At 52.1% G+C, this 24,169-nt stretch overlaps 8 protein-coding genes across 8 annotated transcripts; 5 read left to right on the top strand and 3 right to left on the bottom strand.

The window, feature by feature from the left end:
- Positions 1-939: 939 nt before the first annotated feature.
- AKAW2_60641A (putative serine-rich protein) lies at positions 940-3,157 on the top strand (the record flags this gene model as incomplete). Its single annotated transcript, XM_041692789.1, has 3 exons — positions 940-2,806; positions 2,869-3,065; positions 3,119-3,157. The coding sequence occupies 3 exons, from the start codon at positions 940-942 to the stop codon at positions 3,155-3,157; spliced, it is 2,103 nt and encodes a 700-aa protein (XP_041546139.1).
- A 1,282-nt stretch (positions 3,158-4,439) lies between these two features.
- ALE1 (lysophospholipid acyltransferase) lies at positions 4,440-6,316 on the bottom strand (the record flags this gene model as incomplete). The annotated part of the gene is made up of 4 exons (XM_041692788.1): positions 4,440-4,921; positions 4,979-6,097; positions 6,163-6,207; positions 6,295-6,316. 4 exons carry the CDS (start codon positions 6,314-6,316, stop codon positions 4,440-4,442), a joined length of 1,668 nt encoding a protein of 555 aa, XP_041546138.1.
- A 426-nt stretch (positions 6,317-6,742) lies between these two features.
- AKAW2_60639A (Sec1 family protein) lies at positions 6,743-8,667 on the top strand (the record flags this gene model as incomplete). The annotated part of the gene is made up of 3 exons (XM_041692787.1): positions 6,743-6,868; positions 6,931-7,956; positions 8,029-8,667. The coding sequence occupies 3 exons, from the start codon at positions 6,743-6,745 to the stop codon at positions 8,665-8,667; spliced, it is 1,791 nt and encodes a 596-aa protein (XP_041546137.1).
- Positions 8,668-9,316: 649 nt separating this feature from the next.
- AKAW2_60638S (TRAPPII-specific subunit TRS120) lies at positions 9,317-13,894 on the bottom strand (the record flags this gene model as incomplete). The annotated part of the gene is made up of 3 exons (XM_041692786.1): positions 9,317-12,601; positions 12,654-13,639; positions 13,729-13,894. 3 exons carry the CDS (start codon positions 13,892-13,894, stop codon positions 9,317-9,319), a joined length of 4,437 nt encoding a protein of 1,478 aa, XP_041546136.1.
- Positions 13,895-14,658: 764 nt separating this feature from the next.
- Positions 14,659-20,020, top strand: AKAW2_60637A (histidine kinase-like ATPase domain-containing protein; the record flags this gene model as incomplete). Its single annotated transcript, XM_041692785.1, has 3 exons — positions 14,659-14,786; positions 14,847-19,865; positions 19,936-20,020. The coding sequence occupies 3 exons, from the start codon at positions 14,659-14,661 to the stop codon at positions 20,018-20,020; spliced, it is 5,232 nt and encodes a 1,743-aa protein (XP_041546135.1).
- A 332-nt stretch (positions 20,021-20,352) lies between these two features.
- Positions 20,353-21,464, top strand: med6 (mediator complex subunit MED6; the record flags this gene model as incomplete). Its single annotated transcript, XM_041692784.1, has 2 exons — positions 20,353-20,871; positions 20,949-21,464. The coding sequence occupies 2 exons, from the start codon at positions 20,353-20,355 to the stop codon at positions 21,462-21,464; spliced, it is 1,035 nt and encodes a 344-aa protein (XP_041546134.1).
- A 549-nt stretch (positions 21,465-22,013) lies between these two features.
- On the top strand, positions 22,014-22,957 carry AKAW2_60635A (LOG family protein; the record flags this gene model as incomplete). The annotated part of the gene is made up of 2 exons (XM_041692783.1): positions 22,014-22,057; positions 22,207-22,957. The coding sequence occupies 2 exons, from the start codon at positions 22,014-22,016 to the stop codon at positions 22,955-22,957; spliced, it is 795 nt and encodes a 264-aa protein (XP_041546133.1).
- Positions 22,958-23,115: 158 nt separating this feature from the next.
- On the bottom strand, positions 23,116-24,060 carry pre5 (proteasome core particle subunit alpha 6; the record flags this gene model as incomplete). Its single annotated transcript, XM_041692782.1, has 3 exons — positions 23,116-23,754; positions 23,824-23,935; positions 24,023-24,060. 3 exons carry the CDS (start codon positions 24,058-24,060, stop codon positions 23,116-23,118), a joined length of 789 nt encoding a protein of 262 aa, XP_041546132.1.
- Positions 24,061-24,169: the final 109 nt, after the last annotated feature.

Here is a 24,169-nt window from a genome sequence, read left to right as displayed (position 1 = left end):
CCGCCAATCGTGCGGTTTCAAAGTGGTGCTCTAAAGCATGCAGCCTGCAGCGCCCCTGGATCGTCCATTGTCCATTGGGAACCATTGACTGGCCGTTCACACCGCCGCTGCACAACTGGCTGGTCTAAAGTGGGAGAGGGCCGATGTCCGGGGAGAGTTCCTTTACATATTACTACGCCCGGGCTCGTCGTTTCAGGTGGAGGATCCCTTTGCTTCCACTCGTTTGTGTCTTTTCGTCGCTCTTTTGGAACTGGTTTGCGGTGCTTTTCTGGTCTCGGGTTAGACGCTCTTTTTCTTCTTTGCTACTACTACTACTACTACGACTCCGTAGTAATCCGTTCTTTGGTTGCGAACCTGTCCCGCCGGTCGACATGACTCGCTAATCTTAACCTACTGGCATTTTTTTTCTCGGTCGGATCCACTCACTCTCTTTGGCTTCGTGTGCCCGTTGGACAGCGTTATCCGCTCTCTTCCCGTCGTTTTTGTGTCGAGACATTCTTTATTGCATCATAAAATTCTAGACAGCAAACAAACACTTATCACCACAACAAACATCGACTGGGCACTGTTACTCTTCCCCGGTTCACCCTCGGCGGCCATTGCTCTCTCGCCCTGAGACGTGCCCCCCTCGGTGGTGGTCATTGTTGTTGTTGTTGCCGCTGTTGCTTTTTACTCTCATTTCCCCAAACCGAGCAGTCGTCGATGATCATTCTCATCGCCTTGAATCTTGTGTTCTTCTAGATCTCTTCCCCCCCTCTCCTCTCCCCTCCACTTCTTCCCCTCCGAAGTGCCTTATAGAGCGGGGTGGCTCCTTTGCTTAGCCGCTTTTCGAGATCTCTTTTTGTTTTGTTCCCTCAGGTCCTTTCTGGGGAACCCCATCTTTCTACAAGCTCCTTAATCTTGGTGTCTACTGACTGATAATGAACTAATACCCCCAACATGCGCTCAGCTGCACCTACCACGAACTCTCCCAAACGGAGAGCTCTTCATGAGCGCACCCCTTCCCATACGAATGAGAACTCCCCGCCTTCATCCTTGCGAGCCGTCAGTGAAAAGTACAACAACGATCAGCAAGAACCCGATGTGTACACCTCCACGCCTTACCCGACAAAGCCGGAGCAGATCCTTTTACCGCGTCCTGGGAAAGGCCAAGATTTCATTCCGGACTCCCGCTTCCATGTCGATGAAGCGCCAGATCACTATCACGGGAATACCTCCACGGAACTCAGCCACCTCGGTGATAGCAGTTTGATCGAGCAGTCGGTTAGCGATCCCTGGGACTTGTCTTCAACGTTCGATGCCGCCAACACCCCGTCGCAGGTCTGGGAAGACGATCCGTCCTCCAGCAAGTCTTCCTTTCCGGAGCCCGTCCTTCACGAATCCAAGCCGACCGATCAGAAATCGGATCAAGGTTCCGTCGCCGCGTACTCAGATGAGGAGCCCAACAGCCTGCCCAGAGCCGTCCCAACGATCAAAACCGTCGTATCGCAGACGCCGTCACGCGTTCCCTCGGGCCCCGAGACTCTGGCTTCGAGCAACTCCAGCCCCAATGTAGTGCCAATTGGGCCGCCTTCCAGTCCGAATTTCGTCGCGCTCGACAGCTCAAGTCTGAACTTCGTTCCTCTGGGTGCATCCTCGAACTCGGCCTCGATCACCCGCTCGAATTCCCTGTCCTCGCTAAACTCCCTGGGAACAGTGATCCGGTACATTGGAGCCGCTCAGTGGACGCATGGCTCGTCGTCAGAACACTCCAGCTCGCGCTCGCGTTCGCAATCGGTCCGCTCTAACCCTCCATATCGGGTGCCTTCCGTGCGATCCAATTCAACACAAGCTCGCGAACGGAGTCACTCTCGCTCTATCACCTCGTCGTCGCGTAGCGGGCCGCCATCAGACATTCAAGCCATCGTTGACAGCGGCGTATTCATCCAGTACCCGACCATCCAGGCGCCATCTTCGTCAAGCTCTAGAGTTGACGTGTCACATTCGGAAGAAGATGCATCGGATCAGAACCCACAAGAACCCACCACGGATTTTTCTTCGGAGCGTTTCAGAACTCACCTGTCAACAGTTCCTTCCATGTGGTCCGCTGAATGTGACTCTAGAAGCATTTCTCCGGCCGCTGACTCTGTCAACAGCCAGATGGATCCTAAACGGCCTTCTGCGGCGCTAGTCCGTCAAAGACCCACGTCGTCTTCGATGTGGTTAGTGAGTGATTCGGACGGTGATGAGCGGATGGACAATCTTTCGAGCTTGCCAGCGCGTCCCACAAACCCGGCAGTTCCCTGCAGTGTTTCGTCGGAGTCAAGACAGAGCAGCATGCGGAGCAACATGCGGCCTCCCACCAGTGGAAGCTTTTCCTTCCACTTTCTGCCAAACTGGGCCAAGATGTACTATGGCGCTGGCGAGCAAGCTGAGGATTCTGTCTTATCTGGCGCGGAACCCAGTCGGCCACCATCTGCGCGCGCCTCAACCTCCCACACAAACGCTCTGAACCGGTTACCGACCGCCACAAGCCGGACGAGGACGAGGACGTTTGGCAGCGAAATGCGAGAAACTCTGAGGTGGAAACCTGACCCGCGCGATCCACGGAACCACTGGGTAAGGGATCCCGAATCACAGACCCGGGAACCATCTCGCAATCGACTTCGACATAGCTGGTCCCCTCATCTATTTCCCGACCGGCGCGCGGTTAATCCGAGGAGAGGTACCTGGGGTGCACCGTCGTTGGATTCAAGAACGGAACCACTCCTTGGACGAAGAAATATCCAAGTGTGGTCGTTCTGTGTTGGATTTGTGTTTCCTCTCGGTATGCTCCCCATTGTGCCCCGTGATAGTCGCCTGACATGTCAACTGACTTGTGTACACTAGCCTGGTTAATTGCGTCATTCCTCCCCTTACCGGCGAAACCGGACGCTATTCCGGAAGACGACGTCGAGTCACAGCTCGAAATGACGCTTCGAATGCGATTGTTCGATCTGGAGACACGGCGACACGAAAACGCTCGGTGGTGGAGAAACCTCAACCGTTGGATGAACCCTTTGGGGTTGGTGATTATCACCATTGTTGTATGTTCCCTCTCTTCCTTTCCGTTGACTATTCGATGCTCATGCTTTCGCAGGTCACCTTGGCTGTTGTGGGTACCACAGTCGGCTTCTAGACCGGTTACATCTGGCTTCTATAGCGTCAGCATGTCCCCGTCTAGCTGTGCTCTTCTGTCCATGACCTCCACGATTATTGCTTGTACTATCATTCCCCCTCCCCTTATTCACGCCCTCTCTCGCCGGCTATGCCGGCGCCTATTCTCGATTGGATCGATCTTTGCTTTCACCGTTCGGAGTCGATTCCTCCATTTATACCCCCCTTCTTCTTTTGCATGCTACCTCCCCCACATACCCTTGCGCGCTTGATACCGCCGCATCTCTATTCCCCCTGCGGCTGCTTGGTTTGTTTACCTTTCTCAAAACACTCGACACGATTGGACGACGTAATGCTTCTAATGTTCTTTTCTTTTGTGCCTTATATTCCACCTGGTGTTCTGGACTCTATTTTAGCCCGCCCTTGGACCATTATTTGGTGAACAATGGGGTGGTTCAATCTGGGAGCGTGAGGCGACGGATTTAATCAAGGGTTCACGACATTGCATGGATATATGTCATTTTCCTTTTTCTTTTTTTTTTTTTTTCTCCTTATTCTCCTATATCTTCCCTTCTTCCCCATGTACTACTTATGGATACATGTTTTACTTATGACACCGTGACCAACATTATCACAGTATATATACAAGTGGTTGTCGCGCTCTGCGTGGCTGCTCTTGACCAAAAATAGACAATATATGATATTATACTCATATAGTTTTCTCTCTGCACCCATTGTAAATCAGCCTGACCATCCTACAAAGCTGAGCATCAATCCGTTCCCACTTTATTTAGTTTGTTATGATTGTTCATGATCGAATTCTTATTCAACTCGAAACAGATGATTATCATCCCTTTGAGACAGGTACCAGCATCCTGGTCAAACCGACAGAGCTAAGAAAACACGCTATTGTTGAAATATTTTCCTGGCTTCAACTATGCAAAAGAAAGTAAATCTTGCTGGTTACGCTTGTTGTCGGAGGCTTCATTAGCATATAAGCACGAACGGAACGAAAAGGTGCATCAGCGCCAAAGAAGCATACATAACAATAGTATAAGAATGAATCATAAGGATGTCACTCATCCAAAGGAGCATAAACAACGAGTGAAAAAAGAAACACGCAGCCGCTTTGGAGCAGCCAAACAGTCTAATATACATTCTATCGTCAACCCCGTCAGTCATCCTCGTTCACACGTGTCGAATTAGTTGGCTCTAGGCCAGACCGGTAGCAGGTCCTGAGACCCGAGGTCGTAAGACCCTTTTTCCCTTAGGGGGTCACATGGGCAGTCACAGGATCAAGATAATCATGTGAGCTTGCGGCCGATCTTGTTTTCCACAACTGCTTTCAGTTCCTCTCCACTCGGCATGGTAACGGCACTGCCGCGTCTGCGCCTGGCTTCGATCTCACCCCGAATCTCCTGCACGGCTTCGTCAAAGGCCTGGACAGCGTCACTTGGAAGACCCAGTGTCGGCTGTTGCAGGTTGTCGGAGCTGGTTGAGCGTGTGACATGAGGCCGGTTGCGGGCTTTAAGTTTCTGGATGAGGATGCCCTTGGCGGGGCTGGCAAAGAAGGCAATGCTGAGGATGTTGCCGACGATGCCGTAGAAGTAGACGCTCCGCCAGACGCTGATGGAGGCGCTGAATCCGAGGAAGATGAAGGGCATTACTGTGAAGGACAGGGTGACCTGAGTCGCGAACCAGCTCATGATGTCATAGTAGCGCTTGTAGGGTGTGGGCTTGCTTCCGTCCGGAGTGAGGAAGAACGGACGCACATAACGACGGAAATCTGCGCATTGTCAGTGTGAGAGCTCAGTGAAAGGGTGGGTTGACAGGGTGAACTCACTCTTGGCTCCGGTCTGGATGAACGACCCAAGAATGAAGGTCAGATAGTATCCCGGATAGAAACCATGCCAGAAAGCGCTAGTCGTAAACGTGGCCAGACTGGCACGGAAGCCCGGCTTCTTCCCTCTGGGGGTGACGCGTAAGTAGACGTAGTTTCGCAGCCAATGGTTGGTGTTCTTGTTCCAGCTGCCTAGATATCCGTGGGAGTTTTGCGCTGTCTCAAGAGCCCAAGGATCGATATTCTCCAATCGGTTCCAGAAGACCTTGCCGGACTTGGGATCGAACCCATTGTACCCCATGCCAGACAGGATACAAGCACCTTCCGTCAGGGACCAGACGCCGTAGTACTTGAGGCGTGCGGTTAGCCCGACCATGTGCATGATCCAGACTCGTCGAGGGAAAGAGTAGCCCATGTATCTAGGACTCAGGAGGGCTTCCTGATTGTAGTAAGATCCCAGCTGCAGGAATGCCAGAATCCATCCCAGTCCAACCAAGGCCTTCTTCGTGGCAGGAGTTCCACTGCGAGGAATCTTGCGCTTCTTCCGGGTCGGGGGCACCTTCGACGGGTCGGTACCTGGGGGCACCTCGAAAAGAGTAGTGTCGAGCCAGCGACGGTAGTCGACGTATTCGAAGGATGGACCACCGAAAAGAGCTGGGAAGAATAGTACGTAGCCGGTGTAGTCCAGGATAGTCGGGAACTGCGTAATCGCGGCGTACTTTTGAGGATCCGAGAGCTGCGTTTGGGGAAGTCGACCATCATGCACGTTCCAACAGAAAGACGTAAGCTTCATGACAAGGACCATCTGGGCCCCGGAGATATCAATCGCCTGAGGGTCGTTGACAATTTGACGGTAGATGTGGCTGATGGACATGTGGCCCATCAAGAAGATGAAGCCAATCCAGGGCATCAACGATCCATCAATGTAGTAGGCGATCAAATAGGTACCAGCGGCGCTATAGAATAAGGTGCGAAGGCCATCCCATAGGTCAAAGAGGCCGACGAGATAGAACAAGGAGACCGAAATAATGAAGGCATTCTTCTTCCAGGGTTGAGCGTCGGGAATTCTCTTCAACAGACCGGCGAGGGGATACGAGAGGAGGAATGACGCAATGAGCTTCACTGTTCAGCGGTGAGGGACTGATTTGGGGACGAACGAGGGTCAGGACGGGGAGGGAGAGGCATACGCTCATCAACCGAAGCTCCAGTCGCATTGGCTGGATACTCGAAGACTAAAAAGAGAGGCCGTTAGCATGATCTTCACGCGGGGAGGAGTGGCGCGCATTTTCCAGTGCTGCGACGGAAGGTTTCCAACATACTTTGATTAATGAATGGTAACATCGTGGACGCAAATCGCCGCAAAGGACGGTCAATAAAAAGCAAAGAAAAGCTTAAACACCAAGGCCAATTATTAGCTGTGTCGGCACGACATCGAGCCCAGAGATGAAGTGGTTGAAGAGCTGGAGAGAAGCAAAGGGGAAAAACAAAAAATAGGGCGGGCGGGAAGATGAAGAAGGAAAGGTTAAGGACGGGTATCTCAACGGTCTGATATCACATGGCAGCTCCCCGATCATCTGCGTGTCTCGCCTCAACCATTCCATCCGCCTTCCCAATTCAACTCACGTTCCTCTGATCAACCACATTTTTGATGCTGACGTATCATCTCCATTGGCCGATCTTGAAAGTCTAGACTCATCTCCACAGCTCTGCTAGACCACACCATTTTCTTTTCCTCTTACCCCTCTCTCCACACCCCCCTCATTCAATATGGATGTCGTCGCGGCGGTGTCGGGATACATCTCCAAGATGGTCACCGCGGGGGACCCTTCGGCGCCGGGCTCTTCCAGCTCCTCATCGGCTAAGATGAAGATATTACTTCTCGACAGTGAGACAGTGGGACTTGCGCTTCTCTCATTGATCCCCGTGGAAGCTGTGCGCTAATCCACCCATTCCAGGTACCCATTGTGTCCACCGCCATCACCCAGTCCGCTCTGTTGAACCATGAAGTCTACCTCATCGATCGGCTTGACAACGCCGCTCGCGAACGTATGCGACACCTCCGCTGCCTTTGTTTCGTGCGCCCTTCCCCCACCTCCATCCAATTCCTTATCGACGAGCTCCGCGAGCCCAAATACGGAGAATACTACATCTACCTCACCAACATCATTCGCAAATCATCCCTCGAACGACTCGCGGAAGCCGATTCGCACGAGGTCGTTCGCGTGGTGCAGGAACACTTTGCCGACTTTCTCGTGATCAATCCCGATCTCTGCTCCCTGAACCTGGGCTTCCCTCAGCAGCGCTTGTGGAGTCAGTCGCCGGATCTGTGGAATGCGGATGCCTTACAGAGAGCCACTGAGGGGGTCATTGCCATGCTGTTGGCGCTGAAGAAGAACCCGTTGATCCGTTACGAAAAGAACAGTCTGCTGGCGAAGAAGCTGGCCACAGAGGTCCGCTATCAAGTGACGCAGGAAGAGCAGCTCTTCAATTTCCGCAAGACCGATACGCCCCCGATCCTACTGATTCTGGACCGCAGAGACGACCCGATCACTCCGCTACTGACCCAGTGGACCTACCAAGCGATGGTGCATGAGTTGATGGGCATTCACAATGGGCGCGTGGACCTCCGGGACGTGCCGGAGATTCGGCCGGAATTGCGTGAAATCGTCCTTTCTCAGGACCAGGATCCGTTCTTCAAGAAGAACATGTACCAGAACTTTGGTGATCTGGGTCAGAACATCAAGGAGTATGTCGAGCAGTATCAGGTCAAGACGCAGAACACGATGAACATCGAGTCCATCGCAGACATGAAGCGCTTCGTAGAGGACTACCCCGAATTTCGTAAACTATCGGGCAATGTGAGTAAACACGTCACACTGGTTGGGGAGCTGAGTCGGCGCGTGGGTGAGGATGACCTGCTCGACGTCAGTGAGTTGGAGCAGAGCTTGGCTTGCAATGACAACCACGCCAATGACCTCAAGGTATGTGACCTTCTTCTCTCTCCGGGAATGGAGCTTGCAGCAGACTCGCTATTGACACTGTCTCTTGTGCAGAATCTACAACGGATCATCCAACTACCTAGCGTTCCCGCAGAGAATAAGCTGCGCTTGGTTGCTCTGTACGCCATCCGCTACGAGAAGCAACCAAACAATGCACTCCCGATCCTGCTCGATCTCCTCGTCACTGCTGGCAACGTCCCATCATACAAAGTTAACATCATCCCCAAACTACTCGCCTATCACCACTCCTTGCAAGCCCCGCCGGTCGCGGGCGGCTTTTCCGACCTCTTCGAATCCACCTCCCTCTTCTCCGGGGCCCGAGACCGGTTCAAGGGTCTGAAGGGTGTCGAAAACGTCTACACCCAGCACTCGCCTCGCCTGGAAGCCACTCTCCAAAACCTGATCAAGGGTCGCCTGAAGGAGCTGCAATACCCGTTCCTCGAAGGCGGGGGCCACACACGAGACAAGCCCCAAGATATCATCATCTTCATGGTGGGCGGAGCGACGTACGAGGAAGCGAAAATGGTTGCCCAAGTCAATGCCAGCTCACCTGGAGTAAGAGTGGTTTTGGGAGGTACCTCCATCCACAATAGCACAAGCTTCCTCGAGGAAGTCGATGATGCAGTGAGCGGCTGGCCTGAGCCCGCCCCCTCGTCCGCCGCTGGTCGGCTTCAGAGGGCAGTCGGACATTAGCTTCTGCTTTTGCTTCTGTGTATCTGTAGCTCTCCCTTATCATTATAATATATCCTGAAATTTTAGCTGTTAGCCAATATTATGTCTTTCTACAAGATTTCGCTCCGCAGATCATCATTATGACTTTGCAAATACAAGGAATGAAGCTACTTAGAGTATGCTTCGTAAATGGTACCTCAAGTCAACATAGCCAAGATGCGTGCATAGTTAATGATTCCTTCTATTGAGCGACACAATACACGACAATAACGACGCTCTATCCTGTAAGTACACACCAGGGCTATCGAACAGGGAATTCTTCACGTAGATAACAATGCAAAAAAGAGGGACGAAAAACAATGAGACGCACAACTAACTCCCTACATTATACATGATTCGTCCGTTGTCGTATATGCATTCCCATAGAAAGGATGATTGTCGGAATAGTAAAGAAAGAGAATACAGAAAATGAAAAACAACATTTGAACTATACATATACACAAAGGGCGCGCTCTCTCTCTCTATGTCTGCATTTACGTCGTGATTAAGATAGTGTTTCCCGTGGCAAAGAATGCAACGAATATGGACAGGAAAGAAAAATTGCTTGCTGAAATGAACAGATCCTCCCCACTTCCTCTACTCTCACCACTAAAGTTGTATGAGAAGCGTTTCAGTCATGAGCATTCATAACGCAAGTCTCCTTGGCGTGCCATATTCGTCGTTTCTTGGCCACATCTGCCCCAAAAGTATCCGTGATGATTCCTTCGTCATCATGGAAAGCTGCCTGCGCCTGTGCGGGATTGGAAGACTCGTCCTCGGTCTCCGTTACCGGCTTCAACAACCGTAGTTCCTCGACGGTTGCGCCGAATTCGTACTCTCCTCGGCAGAGAACGGTGACGCCAACGGTGGCCGTAGTGCTTTCGCCGCTATGCAGGATGGGGAGGACTTGTTGGAGCATCCCGGTCCATGCCAGGCGTCGCGACAGATCTAATGCGATGTTGCTGGGTTGGTGGCGGAGGCTGGGCTGGAGGCGGAGTAGAGGGTGGACGGGCCGAGAGGAACGATTGAGGACGGTGACGGTTAGGTTGAGCATGTCGTCGGTTTGGACGTCGTATTTTGAGCGTCCTGTCTGTACCACGCTCTTTGTGTCACTGGGAAAAGCGGGCTCCAGAGAGTATGTCACGCCGACGTCTTCTAACCGGAAGAAGTCAACCATGCGCGCGTTCAAGCGAAGGTTGCGCAGGTCGACTATTCCTTCACGGACGCCTGCTTTCTCTTTCCAGAACCCGCAGACTCGCTGGAGAATCTCTTCCCGGTACCAGAATGCTTCGCGTGTCGCAGCCTCGGCTTCGAAGGTAAGCTTGTTGGCACTCACGACAAACTGCCGCTTGACACCGGTGTTAAGTATAGGGATAGATGCATGAGGATTGTCGAGATAGGCTCGAGGGAGGACAAGAACGAATCGTGACATCTGACCCGGCTGGAGCTCCCCGTGAACAGTGTATTGGCCCTCCCTATTCTGGGGCGGTTCTGGAGGCCATTTCATGTCGGATTCCACTGCCTTTTCGCCCACATGTAAGGTGACCGACAAGGCGTTAGGCCAAGCATTGCGAAGATCAAGAAGAAGAATACAGTGATCAGGGCCGTATCCACCCCTGGCGAGGTGGGAAAGCACAGGTGAGAACGGATCACCAGTCGCGGATGGGGGTAGCATATTGGTGCTGATTTGGTCAGGTTCTGCTTCCGCCTCAGGATTGTTCCACCATGCAAAGTCGCTGCTGAGTGGCAGAATGTCACAGCGAGCGACCTCTATGCTGGCATTGACGGTGGCAGTCAATGGGACGAACAACTGGCGGGTATAGAACACATCAGGCAAGCCTTCCTGCGAGGATCCAATACACGAGTAGTCGATCTGCACGGTGGTGTCCTGTAGACCTGGTTTTCCGACAACATCGATGGTGAACGTGGCACTTTGGCCTGCTGGAATAGAGTGGTCCTCGGGATTTAAACCTTCTCGGCGCCACCGCAACGCTGGTCTGGTTAAGTTTAGCTCCAGCTCGTAGATTTCGACGGGCAGTAAGTCTTTATTGCTCAGGGCTGACTGCACTTGTCTTGTTGTCGAATCCTGGAAGGTGAAAAGGATGAAATCAAGAGGACAAGGCGATGTGTTCCGCAGTGTAATGTTGAATGAGCTCAACTCACCCTCCAGCACCATCAGCGCGGATTGGGACAGGGACAGGGACTCAATCACCAATGATGGTTGTTGGCCAATGACCTTGACCTCGCAAACTGATGTGTCTGGGCCTTTCTTGGGAAGTTGTTTGCCATTTCTTGAGGTTGTTGAGCTCCACGATAGTGGGCGCTCCACAGAAGGCCTCTTGGCCGCAAGCCCAGTGCGTTTGAATTTCCATTCGGCTTCCGGCTTCCAGGGATTTTGGAATATCGGGAACCTGCGCTCTCTGCAGTGTCGGACTTTCACTATGCAGCCGGTAACCTTGAGTGCACCCTCTCCAGTAGCTTTGCCATAGACTGTGATGTCTTGCAAGCATAGCGGAGGAATTAGGATCCACTCTGCCACGGCTTCTAGAGGTACACCTTCGCTGTCGAGGGTGAGTTTTTCGATCTCCAAATCGAACTCGTAAGGGTTCTGAAGTGTGACTTGGAATGCTGCGTATTCCCCGGCAACCATTAGTGATTCAGCAGCCTTATTACTTGCTTTGGAGAAAGGATTGTACAGAAAAGGATCTTTTGTGGGCTTTTCGCGATCAGCTGTAACGGCATCCAAGTCAGGCTTTGAGCGGCGAACGGGTCGTCTGGGATCTGGAAGAGAAAGCAATTGAACGCCACGGATGAGAAAATCATCCCAGTACTCTGCCTCAAGCCCAGAAGCGCCCAATTTGTTGGCTGCGCCGACAGTCCGCTTAATATTATTCAGAAGTCGGATCTGTTCGTCGCGAGGTAGGTACGGTGGCTGGTAGTTAGATCCAAGCATCAAGTCTCCTTTGATGGTCTGCAGGAGTTCTACTGTGAAACGAAGGACGCCGGTAAAATCTGGGAGCGCTTCGCAAGAACTAATGCACGCTTTGAGAACATCAATTTTCAGGTTGAGATCACCGTAGCCATCCAGAACGGCGTGCCGAAAAGCCCGTTCGACAATAGCAGTGATCGAATCATAGTCGGGCAAGGCATCTTGCCCACTCGCAGTGGAAGATCGTCTCTTCTCCCATTCGTAGAACGAAGATGGCTGGACACCATAGATGTCACCTATAGTGGCAAGAAGCGAGCGCATGCTCTCCTCCATGTTCCCCGGCCCCAGATCAAGGGCATTGATATCAAAAGCCGTGTCACTGAGAGATGCCAAGCCAGCAGCAGGATGAACGCCCACTTCTGCTGCGCCAATCTTCCGGGCTTGGACAAGCGTTGGGACCATGATGGACAAAAGTTCTCTTAGGATAAAGGCTTTCTTCCGCGGTAAATCAAGCACGTTCAGAACGGAGACTACGCCAACAATAATAGGTATGGCGTCCGTGGCAGGCAAGTCTGAGCTAGGAGAAAGAGGCAGGGCGCGGAAAAGAAAATTACCAATGTCGGATTTCCGAAGTATGTTGAGACCACGAGGCCGTTCTGGCCGGTGCAAAGGTGGAAGGGACTCGTTCATGACTATATGCTTCAGAGCAACGTCGTCCAAGGCACCGTCGCGAATACGAGCTGCCGCTAATAATCTTGCCAAACGGATTACTGTTTCGGAGTAAACAAGTTGAGGCAGAGGTTCATCCGTGATGTTGGCGGCACGGTTATAGAGATTCAGGATATTGTTCGCCAGGTCAGGCAATAGGTTGGAAAGGTTCTGAAGCGAAATAATACGGTTTCCAGGAGAAGACAGACTCGTGTCAAGGCTACTGCTGTATGATAGCTTTGAGGACTTGTCCGCGACAGGGTAGCATACAGGAGGGATCTGCCACCAGTTAGTCATATAATACCGACCTTGAGCATCAGGTGATGCGTACCTGAAAGTCCATTCCAGCCCAAGCGACCATCAATAGACAAAGAAGGATGGACTCGAGTGCTTTCGCATGCCACACGTAGTCACTGCTTGCTCTAGCACTAGACGCAGCTTCAACCAGCTCTTTCAAAGCATCTGGCCATCTTCCGGCGAGAAGGAACAGGTTCCCAACAACAACACCTGAGCGTCCCTTGATCCGGTTCTTGGTCCGATCAGTCGCGCTCATACCGCTCACAGACAGACGGTCCCGGCTATGCTCCTTGGACGATGGCAGCGAATGTATTTTGCCCAGTGAGTTGGATCGGTTGGCCAATTGTATCGATCGAGTGATCTCATCGAAAGTTGTAGGAGTCTCATGGTCGCTAGGCGCAGGCGATCCTTGTTTGGAGCTCAAGGGAGATTCAGGTGCGCCATTGGGGTTGGACGGGAGATGTGTAGGCAGGGTCATCCGGTGAAAGAGCCTGTCTGTCGGTCGCGGGCGAATGTCAGGGCCGCGATGGGGCCCCCAGGATGACGCCTTCGGTGACTCGATGGAAGGTATGCTTTGAATAGTCTTCGCGAACTCGTCTAGCTCCGAAAGCAGGAGAGACGTAATATCACACAGGACTGTCTTCATTGTAGTGGCCTTCGACGCCTGAGGTCGTGGGATCCAGGAAACGTCCCCAGGGCCATTCGTGAGCTTGTTCACCCCTTCATAGTCGAAGATAAGGAGCTGATGTACTAGTGCTCTCGGATTGCTCTCCTTGAGTGTTTCGAGTTCCTGTCGAAGTTGCTCCAGCTCGCCCGGAGTGGGCGGCTGATCTGCCGCAGATGCCGTCTCACTCTGCTTCACATTCTCGCCAAGTTCTGCACCGTCTGCGATTGCGATGATGACCAGGGGTTCTCGGTATATCTCGAAAGGGAAGAGGTCTAGGTGAGATGTTGGGGGCACGGAGTAGGACAAGTCGTAAAGTATCATGCCGGTAGGGAAGGCGAGCGGGGAGAACATGTCTATGTCGAGAATCAGTCAACCACTGGACCCATTATGTCGATAACAAGTCTATCCTGCTGCAGAGATGGGATACTGAGTGCTAGCATACTTCGATTGGGTCGCGCATCAGGACTGATATCACTCAAGCGGACAACATTTTCGGCTTGAAGCCTTGCGGCGAAGCTCAAGAACCTCGAGCGCTTTATCTTGCCAATGGGTAGTAGCAACGCCCGTAAGCGCACGGGCGCAATAGGGGAGAGAGGGTCGACACCCATCGTATCATCTGCGACCGAATGGAGGGTGAGCAGTCGGCGAGTTGCTCAGAACTGCTTCCAAAAGGGCGGGCAAGCTTCCGGAAGTCATACGAAGCGCTAGCACAACCAACAGACGGAGTAGACGCGGGAGAATGAGCAATGCAACGATTCCGCTCGCGATTTCGTTTGAGTCCGCTAAGCAGAGCCGTGACCTCTGGTCACCTGGACCACGCAGAAAAAGACAACTCCCACAAGAAGATCTAGAAACAAAGAATGACAGAAAGTAGCAGCGCGGAGTGGATAGATCGCGGCATCGGGCGTGCCTGTCGACCGCCGTAACCCCAAAGTAAACCCAAGGAAACCCCCCGATGTCACGGGGGGGCCCTGATGACATAAGCGTTGCATATCTGATAAGCCCGATAACTTTAACTCCGCGCTGTCTCCGGCCAGTCACTTACCATCGCCTCTGCCACCGTTATTCTCTTGCACTTGCTCTCGGTCTCTTCTCTCGAGTATTTGCGGTCTTTATCTCCCTAAGCCGGCCTACCTTTCCTGCGCTCTTTCATATTACTGCATGCTTGATCTTTTGGTCTTTTGGTTTGTGAGCGATAAAATCTATCTATAGACCACTTTCTGTTGTCTAGGTTACAGTGTTATCGAACACCGCCGCCCGTTGACCGACCGCATCCTTGAAAGACCCATGTCTTAGATTTCACAACTGCTAGTTTGCTTGTCACGGAGTACTTGGGGAGCGAGGGTTTAGAAGAATTTCCTCAACTATAATCATGGCACAGAAGATCGATTTTAACGCCCTCAGGGCGCGTACTATGGGATCAGGGAACGATGAGGAAGCGGTCACAGTTGACACACGGGGTCTGATTTCCAAAGTCCTTGCGCGCTACTCTGGGAAATGGTACGTCTGTATCCGTTGCATCTGACTCTATAGCGGCGTTTACTAAAGCGGGATACATAGGACCGTTTTACGAGAGATGATACAGAATGCAGCTGATGCTAACGCCACGAAAGTAACGATCAAGTTCGAAACGCTACCGTCTACGACGGTCCCGCTGCCTCCAGCTGCCGACGAGAGCACTTTAATCAAGCACACTATATCTAATCATACTCTCAAGCGTCTTCTGATATCGAACAATGGCCTACCCTTTAGTGAGAAGGATTGGGCAAGGCTAAAGCGCATTGCTGATGGCAACCCGGATGAGACCAAAATCGGCGCATTTGGAGTCGGCTTCTACAGTGTATTCGATGACTGCGAAGAGCCCTTCGTATCATCTGGGAAGGAGGCCATGGCCTTCTATTGGAAAGGGAACGCTCTCTTTACTCGTCGGTTACAGCTGGATGAAGACGCCAATCCCGAGACTACATTCGTTCTAGATTACCGCAATGATACGTCACCGATCCCCTCATTGATGCAATTATGTCAGTTTCTGTCCAGCAGCCTTACGTTCGTAAGTCTGGAGGGTATAGAACTATGGTTGGACGACTGGAATCTTTTGCGACTCACGAAGAAGACTGCCCCAAGCGTCAATCTAAGCATTCCGAGGGATATTGAAACTAAAACGCCGCAAGGCCTGATGAAAATTCAGAATGTCACTCGAGAGGTTGCTCAGGTTGATGCTTCGTGGATGCGTGTCATCGAGTGGAACCCTAATGCCAGCATCTTTCGGGAGGGACTCAGAGATACCACGGGTTCTTTGCGTACCTTCTTCTCCAAGCTCACAGGCCAGAGTGCCCCCGAAAAGCCAGCGAGACCCGAACTACAGGATAAATCCACTGACTCCGGAGAGATGACCCAGACCTTAACCGCCTCGGTCTTCCTGCATATTAACACCGCCAGCCTCCAAGCTTCCGTCAGTCAGTCTTTAAGTAGCGAACTTGAACGAGCTACGCGAAAACCTCCCCCTAAGCGATCCACCATTGCCATTCTGACCCCCTCATATGATACTACCTTAGCCTCTGGTGCTTCTGGCCTACAGTCAGAGGTCCTCTCCTCCATTCTACCTTCTAAGGGTGGCAGAGTCTTCATAGGTTTTCCAACCCATCAAACAACGGGTCTCAATGCCCATATATCTGCACCTTCCGTCATTCCTACAGTGGAGCGCGAAAGTATTGATCTCAATACTCGCTACATTAGCAAGTGGAATTTGGAGATGTTGAGGGCCGCCGGAATTGTTTGCCGGATCGCCTGGACAGCCGAAATGGCGTCCATCAAAGCTAGGATATCCTCTGGGAAGGAGTCCTCGAAATCCATGAAGGTACGGAAGGATGATATAGCAGGTGTTCTTCCGGAAGCCATCCACACTGCAAAGCAGTTCGTATTCCGTGAATCAACGCCATCATCACTTCTTGGGCAAACCATCGAAGACGCATTCTGGACGTGTAACAAGAGCGCATCCATTGAGGTTCTTTCAACATGCGGTGTTATCCAGAGCCATCAGATACGCCTTGCCCCGAAGGATCTCAGCTTCATGGATTCGATACCAGTCCTGCCTGATGAGTTCTATTCGGGTGCGAGGGAGTTCGTCAAGAAATTGACGGATTTCGGTTTGGTTACCGATATTACGGTCTCCGACATCAAACAGGAACTTGAAACCACCACACTACGGTCCAGCCAGGCTGCTGAATTCCTTCCTTGGTTAGGTCAAAGGGCTGCCTCGGGCCAGCTTGATCTATACTCCATCCAAAGCTTGCTGAGTGTAGCAGTGGCAAATGAAGAGGACGAGAGCAGCCCCCAGAATAGATTGATTGTTTTCGGAAGCATCGACAGTTATCTAAGCCCTCAGAAGATACCCGTCAATTTGCCTGTTCCCCCCACTGTGGCGCCTTTCAAATTTACTAAGTCTCTAGGGAAGCAGGAGTTGGAGGCTTTAGGATGGACGGAGCTTCAGATAGTTCCGTGGGTGCGTTGGCTAGTCTGCAATTCTGCTAACCGAAATATCCTGCCCTTGGATCAGGATATCACAAAGAGTCCCTCGTTCTCTGCTCAGGTCTTGCCGGTTCTTTCGAAGCAATGGGAGTATCTAAGCCAGACAGCGAAACAATCAGTGATCACTCAGTTACAAGCACATACTGTGATACCGACTAAACTAGGGATGAAGATGCCTCCTGAGACCTATTTCTCTTCTGTCCGCTTGTTTGATGACCTTCCCGTCATACATGGCCTAAATGGAGTTAAAGAGAAATTCCTGGCAGCGCTTGGCGTTCGTAAGACTGTCGAACTCGGTGTCATCTTTGAGCGTCTTCTCGATACCACGGAAGCACCCGATGGCCCTAACAATAACCAGAGGAAATGGAGTCACGTCGACTTGATACGATATCTAGCTTCCGTGCGCGATGACATTCCTGCGAATGATATCAAACGACTCAAAAACACCAGCTTATGCACTGCCGAACAGAGTGACGGCAGTGGAAATAGTGATCTTAAAGCAGCGAATCGCAAGCGCTATAAGATATTTGAGTTGTTCGAACCGAAGGACTCGCTCAGGGCACTGGGTTTGCCTATCATTGAATGGCCAGGTCGGTATCAGCCCAGTAGCAACGAAGGAAGGTTTCTGTCAATGTTGGGACTCAGGAGTTTCCCGTCAGCGTCTGAGCTTATCCAAATCATGGCTAAGGCAGCCGCGGATGGTAATTGGGTTCTCCATACAAAAGCGATGTCATACTACATCGCCGAGTTTCATACAAGTGGCTATGCGATGTTCGACTGCGGTACAGTGGCTGTTCCGTTCTTGCCCGTCGAAGGATCGCAAGGTTTGACTGTTCCGAGTAAGTGCTTCACGGATGATGGTGCCACCTTGTTTGGGTTCGCAATCCTTCGCACGGATCTGCATCCTCATGCTTCCAAGTTTGGGGTTAAACAACATCCCGCACTGAGCGAATGCATCGATTGCCTCATGCGTCAGCCACCGTCCACGAAGCGTGACGCAAGGGTCGTATTCAAGTATCTAGCCGGGCGGGTGTCAGAACTGAGTGGGCGGGATATAGATCGTGTTGGCAGTGCGCAGGTAGTCCCCGTCACGACTACGCAGGATGAGATGGAAAAGAAAGTTGTGCGTCGTGTAGCACCCAGACTTTGTTATCTTGGGGACGGTGAGGATTACAAAGACATCTTCGATTTCGTCGACTTTGGTCAAGAGGCGAACCTTTTCCTCATGGCCGTCGGATCCAAACGTGAGCCCACTAAGGTGGAGATTGCACGCATGCTTGTAAAAGAACCAGCAAGGATATCAGCCTCTTTCCAAAGTGCTGACAAATATCTTAAACTGCTGAGGACACTTGCCGAGCATGTCTCAACCTTGAAGAAGGACCGCGAACTGTATCAGGAAATGAAGAGGTCGGCCTTCCTGCTCGCAAGCAGGGATATCACTTCCCTGGCGCAGGAGCAAGCTGCCAAGGATGATCACCTGTCTGACGATGAGGAGGAAGATCAAAGCATTAAGGAATGGACTTTGACTGTTGCGAAGGACGCAGTCGTGGTGGATGATTTCCAGAGCTTCAATCTTTTCAAGGAGCATATACTCGCAGCGCCTCAGGAAGAAATGCTAGAGAACTTCTATCAGTCTTTGGGGGCTCAACCGCTGAGCGGCCTTGTCGAAGAGCGTGCTCACTGGGGCGCTGTAGCTGCCGACCAACGTCCAGCCGCCAAGTTGCAAAAGCTGATCAGTGAACGCTCGCGGCTGTTCTTACATGATCAGTCTCCTGATCTGATCCGGCATGATGTGCGGTGGCTAGAGAAGCATTTGCAAGTGCGTGTGGTGCATTCCATCTCCCTAACTCGCTCTCTCAAGGGTCGTCGGATATCCCACACGCAAAAACGAAGCGCGATCATCACTCAACAGGGAAGAGACTGGCTCTTGTGGATCTGCCCGGGCAAGTATGATCTTTACGAGATTAGCCAGGCTCTGGTCCACCTAATCCTTGTTCGGCCGAAGCTCCATTCAACCCTTACCTTGGAGATGTTGCTAAAGACTGATCTGCTGGAACTCAAGGCTCGCGGATACAACGTGGAGCGTATCCTTAAACAAAAAGCACACGAAGCCAGGATGGCAGAGGACAGGCGGCAGAAGCAGTTGGAAGAAGAGCGTCAACGTCTGCAAGAGAGGGAAGCTGCGTGGGCCAAGGAACAAGCTCAGATACAAGCACAACCTCATCAAGTTCAAGACGAGCGGGAGCAGTTAATGCCGGGAGACTTCCCTGACTCGCCGTCGGGCAAGAACAGCACCCGTGACATCCAGCCGGACACACCTGACCAAACCCAAGATCGCCGACCACGCGGGTTCTTCGCCAACCTCTCTAAGCGATTTGGGCTCGAGGGCAATCGATCGCCCTTCAATGCTGTCAACGGAGAGTCATCTCAGCCCTCCCGTTCTGAATCCTCAGAGACTGCCACCCCTCCCCCGCCTTACTCTGCTGAAGATCCTCAGAAGACTCGCTCGGAAGCTCCTGTCACTGTCAATTCACCCCATCGACTTCAGTCGGAGCTGCTCTCCGCCATCCAGGCGTGTCGGCCCCATGGATCTTCTGATGTTTATAGCCGGCCTGAGACGAACCAGATCACCGAGAAGAAGTCCTACTGTGACGAAAAGCCCAGTCATGATCTAGAGTTTGTCGCGACACTTGCCTGTGGAATTCACGTATTGTTTGTGAAGAACCTCCCGGATCGCAGTCAATTCTTAGCCAAGAATAGTGTCGGCATTAATGTCTTTGCTTCGATGTTAATGGATTGTGCTGGGGTATTCTCGCTCCGGTCAGACATCCTCAGTATCTTCTATGATCCTGGGGGCAAAACGATCGCCTTTAACCGGGCGGGCAGTGTATTCTGCAATTACTTCTACTTCCAACAGCTTCACGAGAAGCAACTGCTTGCAAACCCGACTGCCGACCGAGCGGATGCACTTGTATACTGGTGGGTGATCCTATGCCACGAACTGGCCCATAACCTGGTGGGAGACCATAGCTCTGCCCACAGTTACTATACGTAAGTTTGCTCCCGCAATAGCCTCGTTTCTTTTAGATGCTCTTGATAACATGGCTTACAATGTTTCTAGCGAAAGCTTTGTTGCGCAATATTTCCCCAAGATAACAGCCAAGCTCGCGAGCGCAGGTAGAGCTGCTCCAGAACCGAGTGGCTAGTCCAGCAACGTGTTCGGATTTGGATAGGATTTATTGTAAATCAATCTAATTACAGACGGCCAGGCGCCGACATGTACATATTACGAGACAGCTACTCGCTCTAATCTTTCATCAAATTCCTCTCAGTGTGTACTCTGTAGTGTCCCAACCGTTTCATTCAGGCTATAGCCAGTGATGCAAACCGGACAAACACCGGCATTACCTCCGCGGAGAGATGCGCGGGCCTTTGATCTTCTTGATCTCTCCAGAGCTCCTAATTCAGCTGCGTCGTCTCTACTGTAGCAATCTCTGACGAATTTCAAAGCGAGAAACACTTTTCGGACGGCGATCTCATGGCGGGCACACCCGATGCCTCCATGGAGGAAATCCTCTGGCGGTCTCCGCCCCACGTCCAGATGATGGGAGGATACCTCCACTCCAACAACAGTACGAGATTCAGCTCCCATCAACGACAACAGTGGCCTACTAATACTCTTAATGCGTGCGCAGTTCTTTTCTACTTTGCAGAGTCGCCATTCTTTGACCCAACATCCAACAACGCCTCACTTGCCATCCAAGCAAACTACAATGAAGCTTTCCGGCACTTTGTCGAGACGCGCGAGGCCTTCGAGGGCCGGTTAAAGACTATGCAGGGCTTGGAATTCGTGGTTTCATATGATCCCATCCAGGCAGCAGCACAACCTGATGGTCGATTCGCGCACGAGCCGTCAAACATTTGGGTGATTCGCAAGCAGAACCGGCGCAAGAGGACCGGCCTGGAAGATGAGGTGGTAGTTTTATCGACGTACTTTATCGTCGGAGACTGCATCTACATGGCCCCCTCGGTTGCGAGTGTTGTGGGGAACCGCATCGTACGTCAATCCTTTCCTGTGACTTTGCTTCCTAGACATTTCTCTAGTGCTGATGCTAACTCCGACTTCTTGCGCAGCTGTCCGCAGTTACGTCTCTCACCAGCTTGCTAAAGACAGCATCTACACTACCTACCTTCACCCCGTCCCACGGCCATACCTATATGCCACCTGCGCTCAAACAAGCCGACGCAAGTCAACCTGGCACGCAGTCGCAGCAGAGCAAGGAGAACACCCCATTACCGGACGCCGATGCAGCTGGCAAGGCCTCGCTCGTTGGCTCTTCACAAGTGGTCGGCACTGGTTCCAACCTGCAAGACACACGGACACTTGCGGAGTCATTCAACCTGCTCCGAAGATATGGGGAGGAGTTTATGGACGAGCATCCGTTGGTGGGAGAGCCGGGATCGTTCATCCTATCCCGTGTCAATGACACAGACCGAACCTCAGCAGCGAAACCACCAGCCCCTGCCGCGAAGGTTGGAACGCCGCAGGTCCGGGTTGATACGCCAGGGAAGGTATCAGAGAAGGGGGCGACGCCATCAGGATCCGAAGAGAATAAGATGCGGAAGAAGAAAACTAAGGTTGGCAATTGAAGTGGAAGGACAGAATAATGATACCCTAATGATCATGAGAGCAGGATTCTCTCATCCCGATTCCAATCTAGTCTTGGATAGCTAGATCTCTTAACCAATCTACAAGTGCAGCTGGCTATTAACATCAACTCCTTTTTTTCCAGCTTATCTCTATAGACCTTTTCCTGTAACCAAGCAAGGACAGCAAAGCAACCCCGCACGGCCACCCAATCCAATCCCAGTGCCAGTCAAGTATCTCTGACTCATATCACATCCTCATTGCAAACCATCCTTTCACTCGCATGCTATTAAAATCCAGCTGAGAGTTCCATCCCCATCATGACTACTACCGCCACTTTATTCCCCAATGTTTTGTGCAGTCTGTCCGCATTCGGATCCAGAACCGCAGCTTCAAGAAATCGGTTACATCACTGCACCGACATCTTAAACCGTTGAGCTCGGGGCAAAACCCCCATTGAACTTCTCCTCTTCATTCTGAAAAAGCGATACAAGAGCGAGTTTGTGTCTTCCTCATCAGTAGCAAGTAATTTTAACAGGTTCAACGGCATCATGAGCTCCGTGAATGGGACTAAGCCCGCAGTGGTCTGCGTATTGTAAGTCATCAACATATCATATCATTCTATATAGTAGTAGTATCTCACCCCCCCTCACCCCGCATTCATACTTATACTTAAAAATCCACACCATCACCACCACCACACACCAACATATTGATCTATCAAACTAACCAACCCAATAACAGCTGCGGCTCCGTCTCCGGCACCAACCCACGCCACATGGAAGCGGCACGCCAACTCGCGCACGAATTCCACAAGAACAACATCCACCTGGTGTACGGCGGCGGCACAGCAGGTCTAATGGGCACGATAGCCCGCGAGCTGGTCAAACTCTCCGGCCCGCAAGCCGTGCACGGCGTGATCCCGCGCGCATTAGTAAAGGTAGAACCGGGGTACGACAATGCAACGGAGCATCCCGCAGACACAGATCCAAATGCAGGAGTCCAGCAAGCGCGGTCCGGCAAGGACGCGGAAAGAATCATCCCAGCCGCTAGTACTACTACTACTACTACCACTACCAATGGCACTACTGCGAAGACAAAGGAGTCTATGTTCAAGGAATCCGAGTACGGGACGACCACGATCGTGGCGGATATGCATGCGCGAAAGCGGCTTATGGCGACGAAGGTGCAGGAGGGAGGGCCTGGGAGTGGGTTTGTGGCGTTGGCGGGGGGGTTCGGGACGATTGAGGAGGTGATGGAGATGACGACGTGGAATCAGTTGGGGATTCATGGGGCTGGGGTGGTGGTGGTAAATGTGGATGGGTATTGGGATGGGGTATTGGCGTGGGTGAGGAAGGCCGTGCAGGAGGGGTATATTGGGGAGGAGAATGGGAGGATTCTCGTCGAGGTGAATGATGTTAAGGATGTTTGGCCAAGGTTGAAGGGGTATAGGGTTAGTAATGGGAGGATGAGGTTGAATTGGGGGGAGGAATAGGTGATGTCTAATTAGTAGTTAGTAGTAAGGTTAGTTGTAGATGCGGTCGAGCCGAGTTAGGTTATATATATATAGATGGTATCAGGTGTGGGAAACGTGATATTATTCCGGAATCGTGACTATCAAATCAATGATGTATCTGTTGCGTCTTGCTGCTCCTATGAATCAACCTCCATTGTCTCCTCTTCTCTCGTCTCGCCCGCATCCGCCTGCTCCAGTGCCTCCAGCAGGGGCACCAGCTGCTGCCCCTCGTACAGCTTGAAGCTCTCGATCTTCCCCGAGGCACCATCGCCCGCAAGTCCCACCACACCCACAGATGTGTTGTCCACCGTCAGCTCCTTGTCCTGAGACAGGGATTCCTTAAGTGCCCGCAGGCCGTGCGTGATAAGCTCATCGCGCGACGTGGACTCCAGCTTGTCCAGGTTCCGCTCCAGGTAGGTCCGAGCCATTTGGGAGCGGGCTCCGATGGCGCATGCCACCATCTCATGGGTCATACCGGAGGGTTGGAATTCGAAGAGGTGCGGGCCGGAGTCGTCGACACCGGCGACAAGCAGACCGACACCGTAGGGGCGCTTGCCGTAATGTTGAGTGTTCGTTTGGGCGCGGTCGCCGATCTGACTGACAATGCGGTCGACGGGGAGCGGGCGGCCGTAGGTCATGCGGGAGCTGAGAGACTGCTGCTTCATGAAGTTGGAGAGCACCCGAGCGTCCGATGCCAGACCGGCGATGGCGATGCCCATGTGGGAGTCGACTTCGATGATCTTCTTCTGGTACGAGGAGAGCTCTTCGGCATTACGCTGGAGATTTCCCGGTCAGCTGGATGTGCCCCGAGAGAAAAGAACCAGGAGATAAGTGGGATGTCGAACCTTGAGGCCGACCAGCACAGCATGTGTCTTGTTGACGAGTCCCACCACGACGGAACCTTGCTTCACGGCTTCTTGTGCATATTCGACTTGGAAGATACGGCCTTGCGGGGAGCTGTAAAGAGCTTCGTTAGTAATCTTAGAACACTAGGGAAGACAAAGCTTTCTTCTGGTGGATGAGGGAGCTTGGGGAGGTCCATACAAGGTGACCGCATCGTTGTCGTAGTTGTTTCTGAACATGGCGGAAGCTTGGGTAGGAGAGACTCGGAAGGGGGATGAATAGGGGTCTCAGTCAGTTCAATGGAAGAGACCAGGAAGTATTTTGAATCTCAACGGGGGAAATAGAGGG

Source organism: Aspergillus luchuensis, chromosome 6, assembly GCF_016861625.1.
Source record: "Aspergillus luchuensis IFO 4308 DNA, chromosome 6, nearly complete sequence".
Classification (NCBI taxonomy): domain Eukaryota; kingdom Fungi; phylum Ascomycota; class Eurotiomycetes; order Eurotiales; family Aspergillaceae; genus Aspergillus; species Aspergillus luchuensis.
This window is presented reverse-complemented; position numbering and strand designations above follow the sequence as displayed.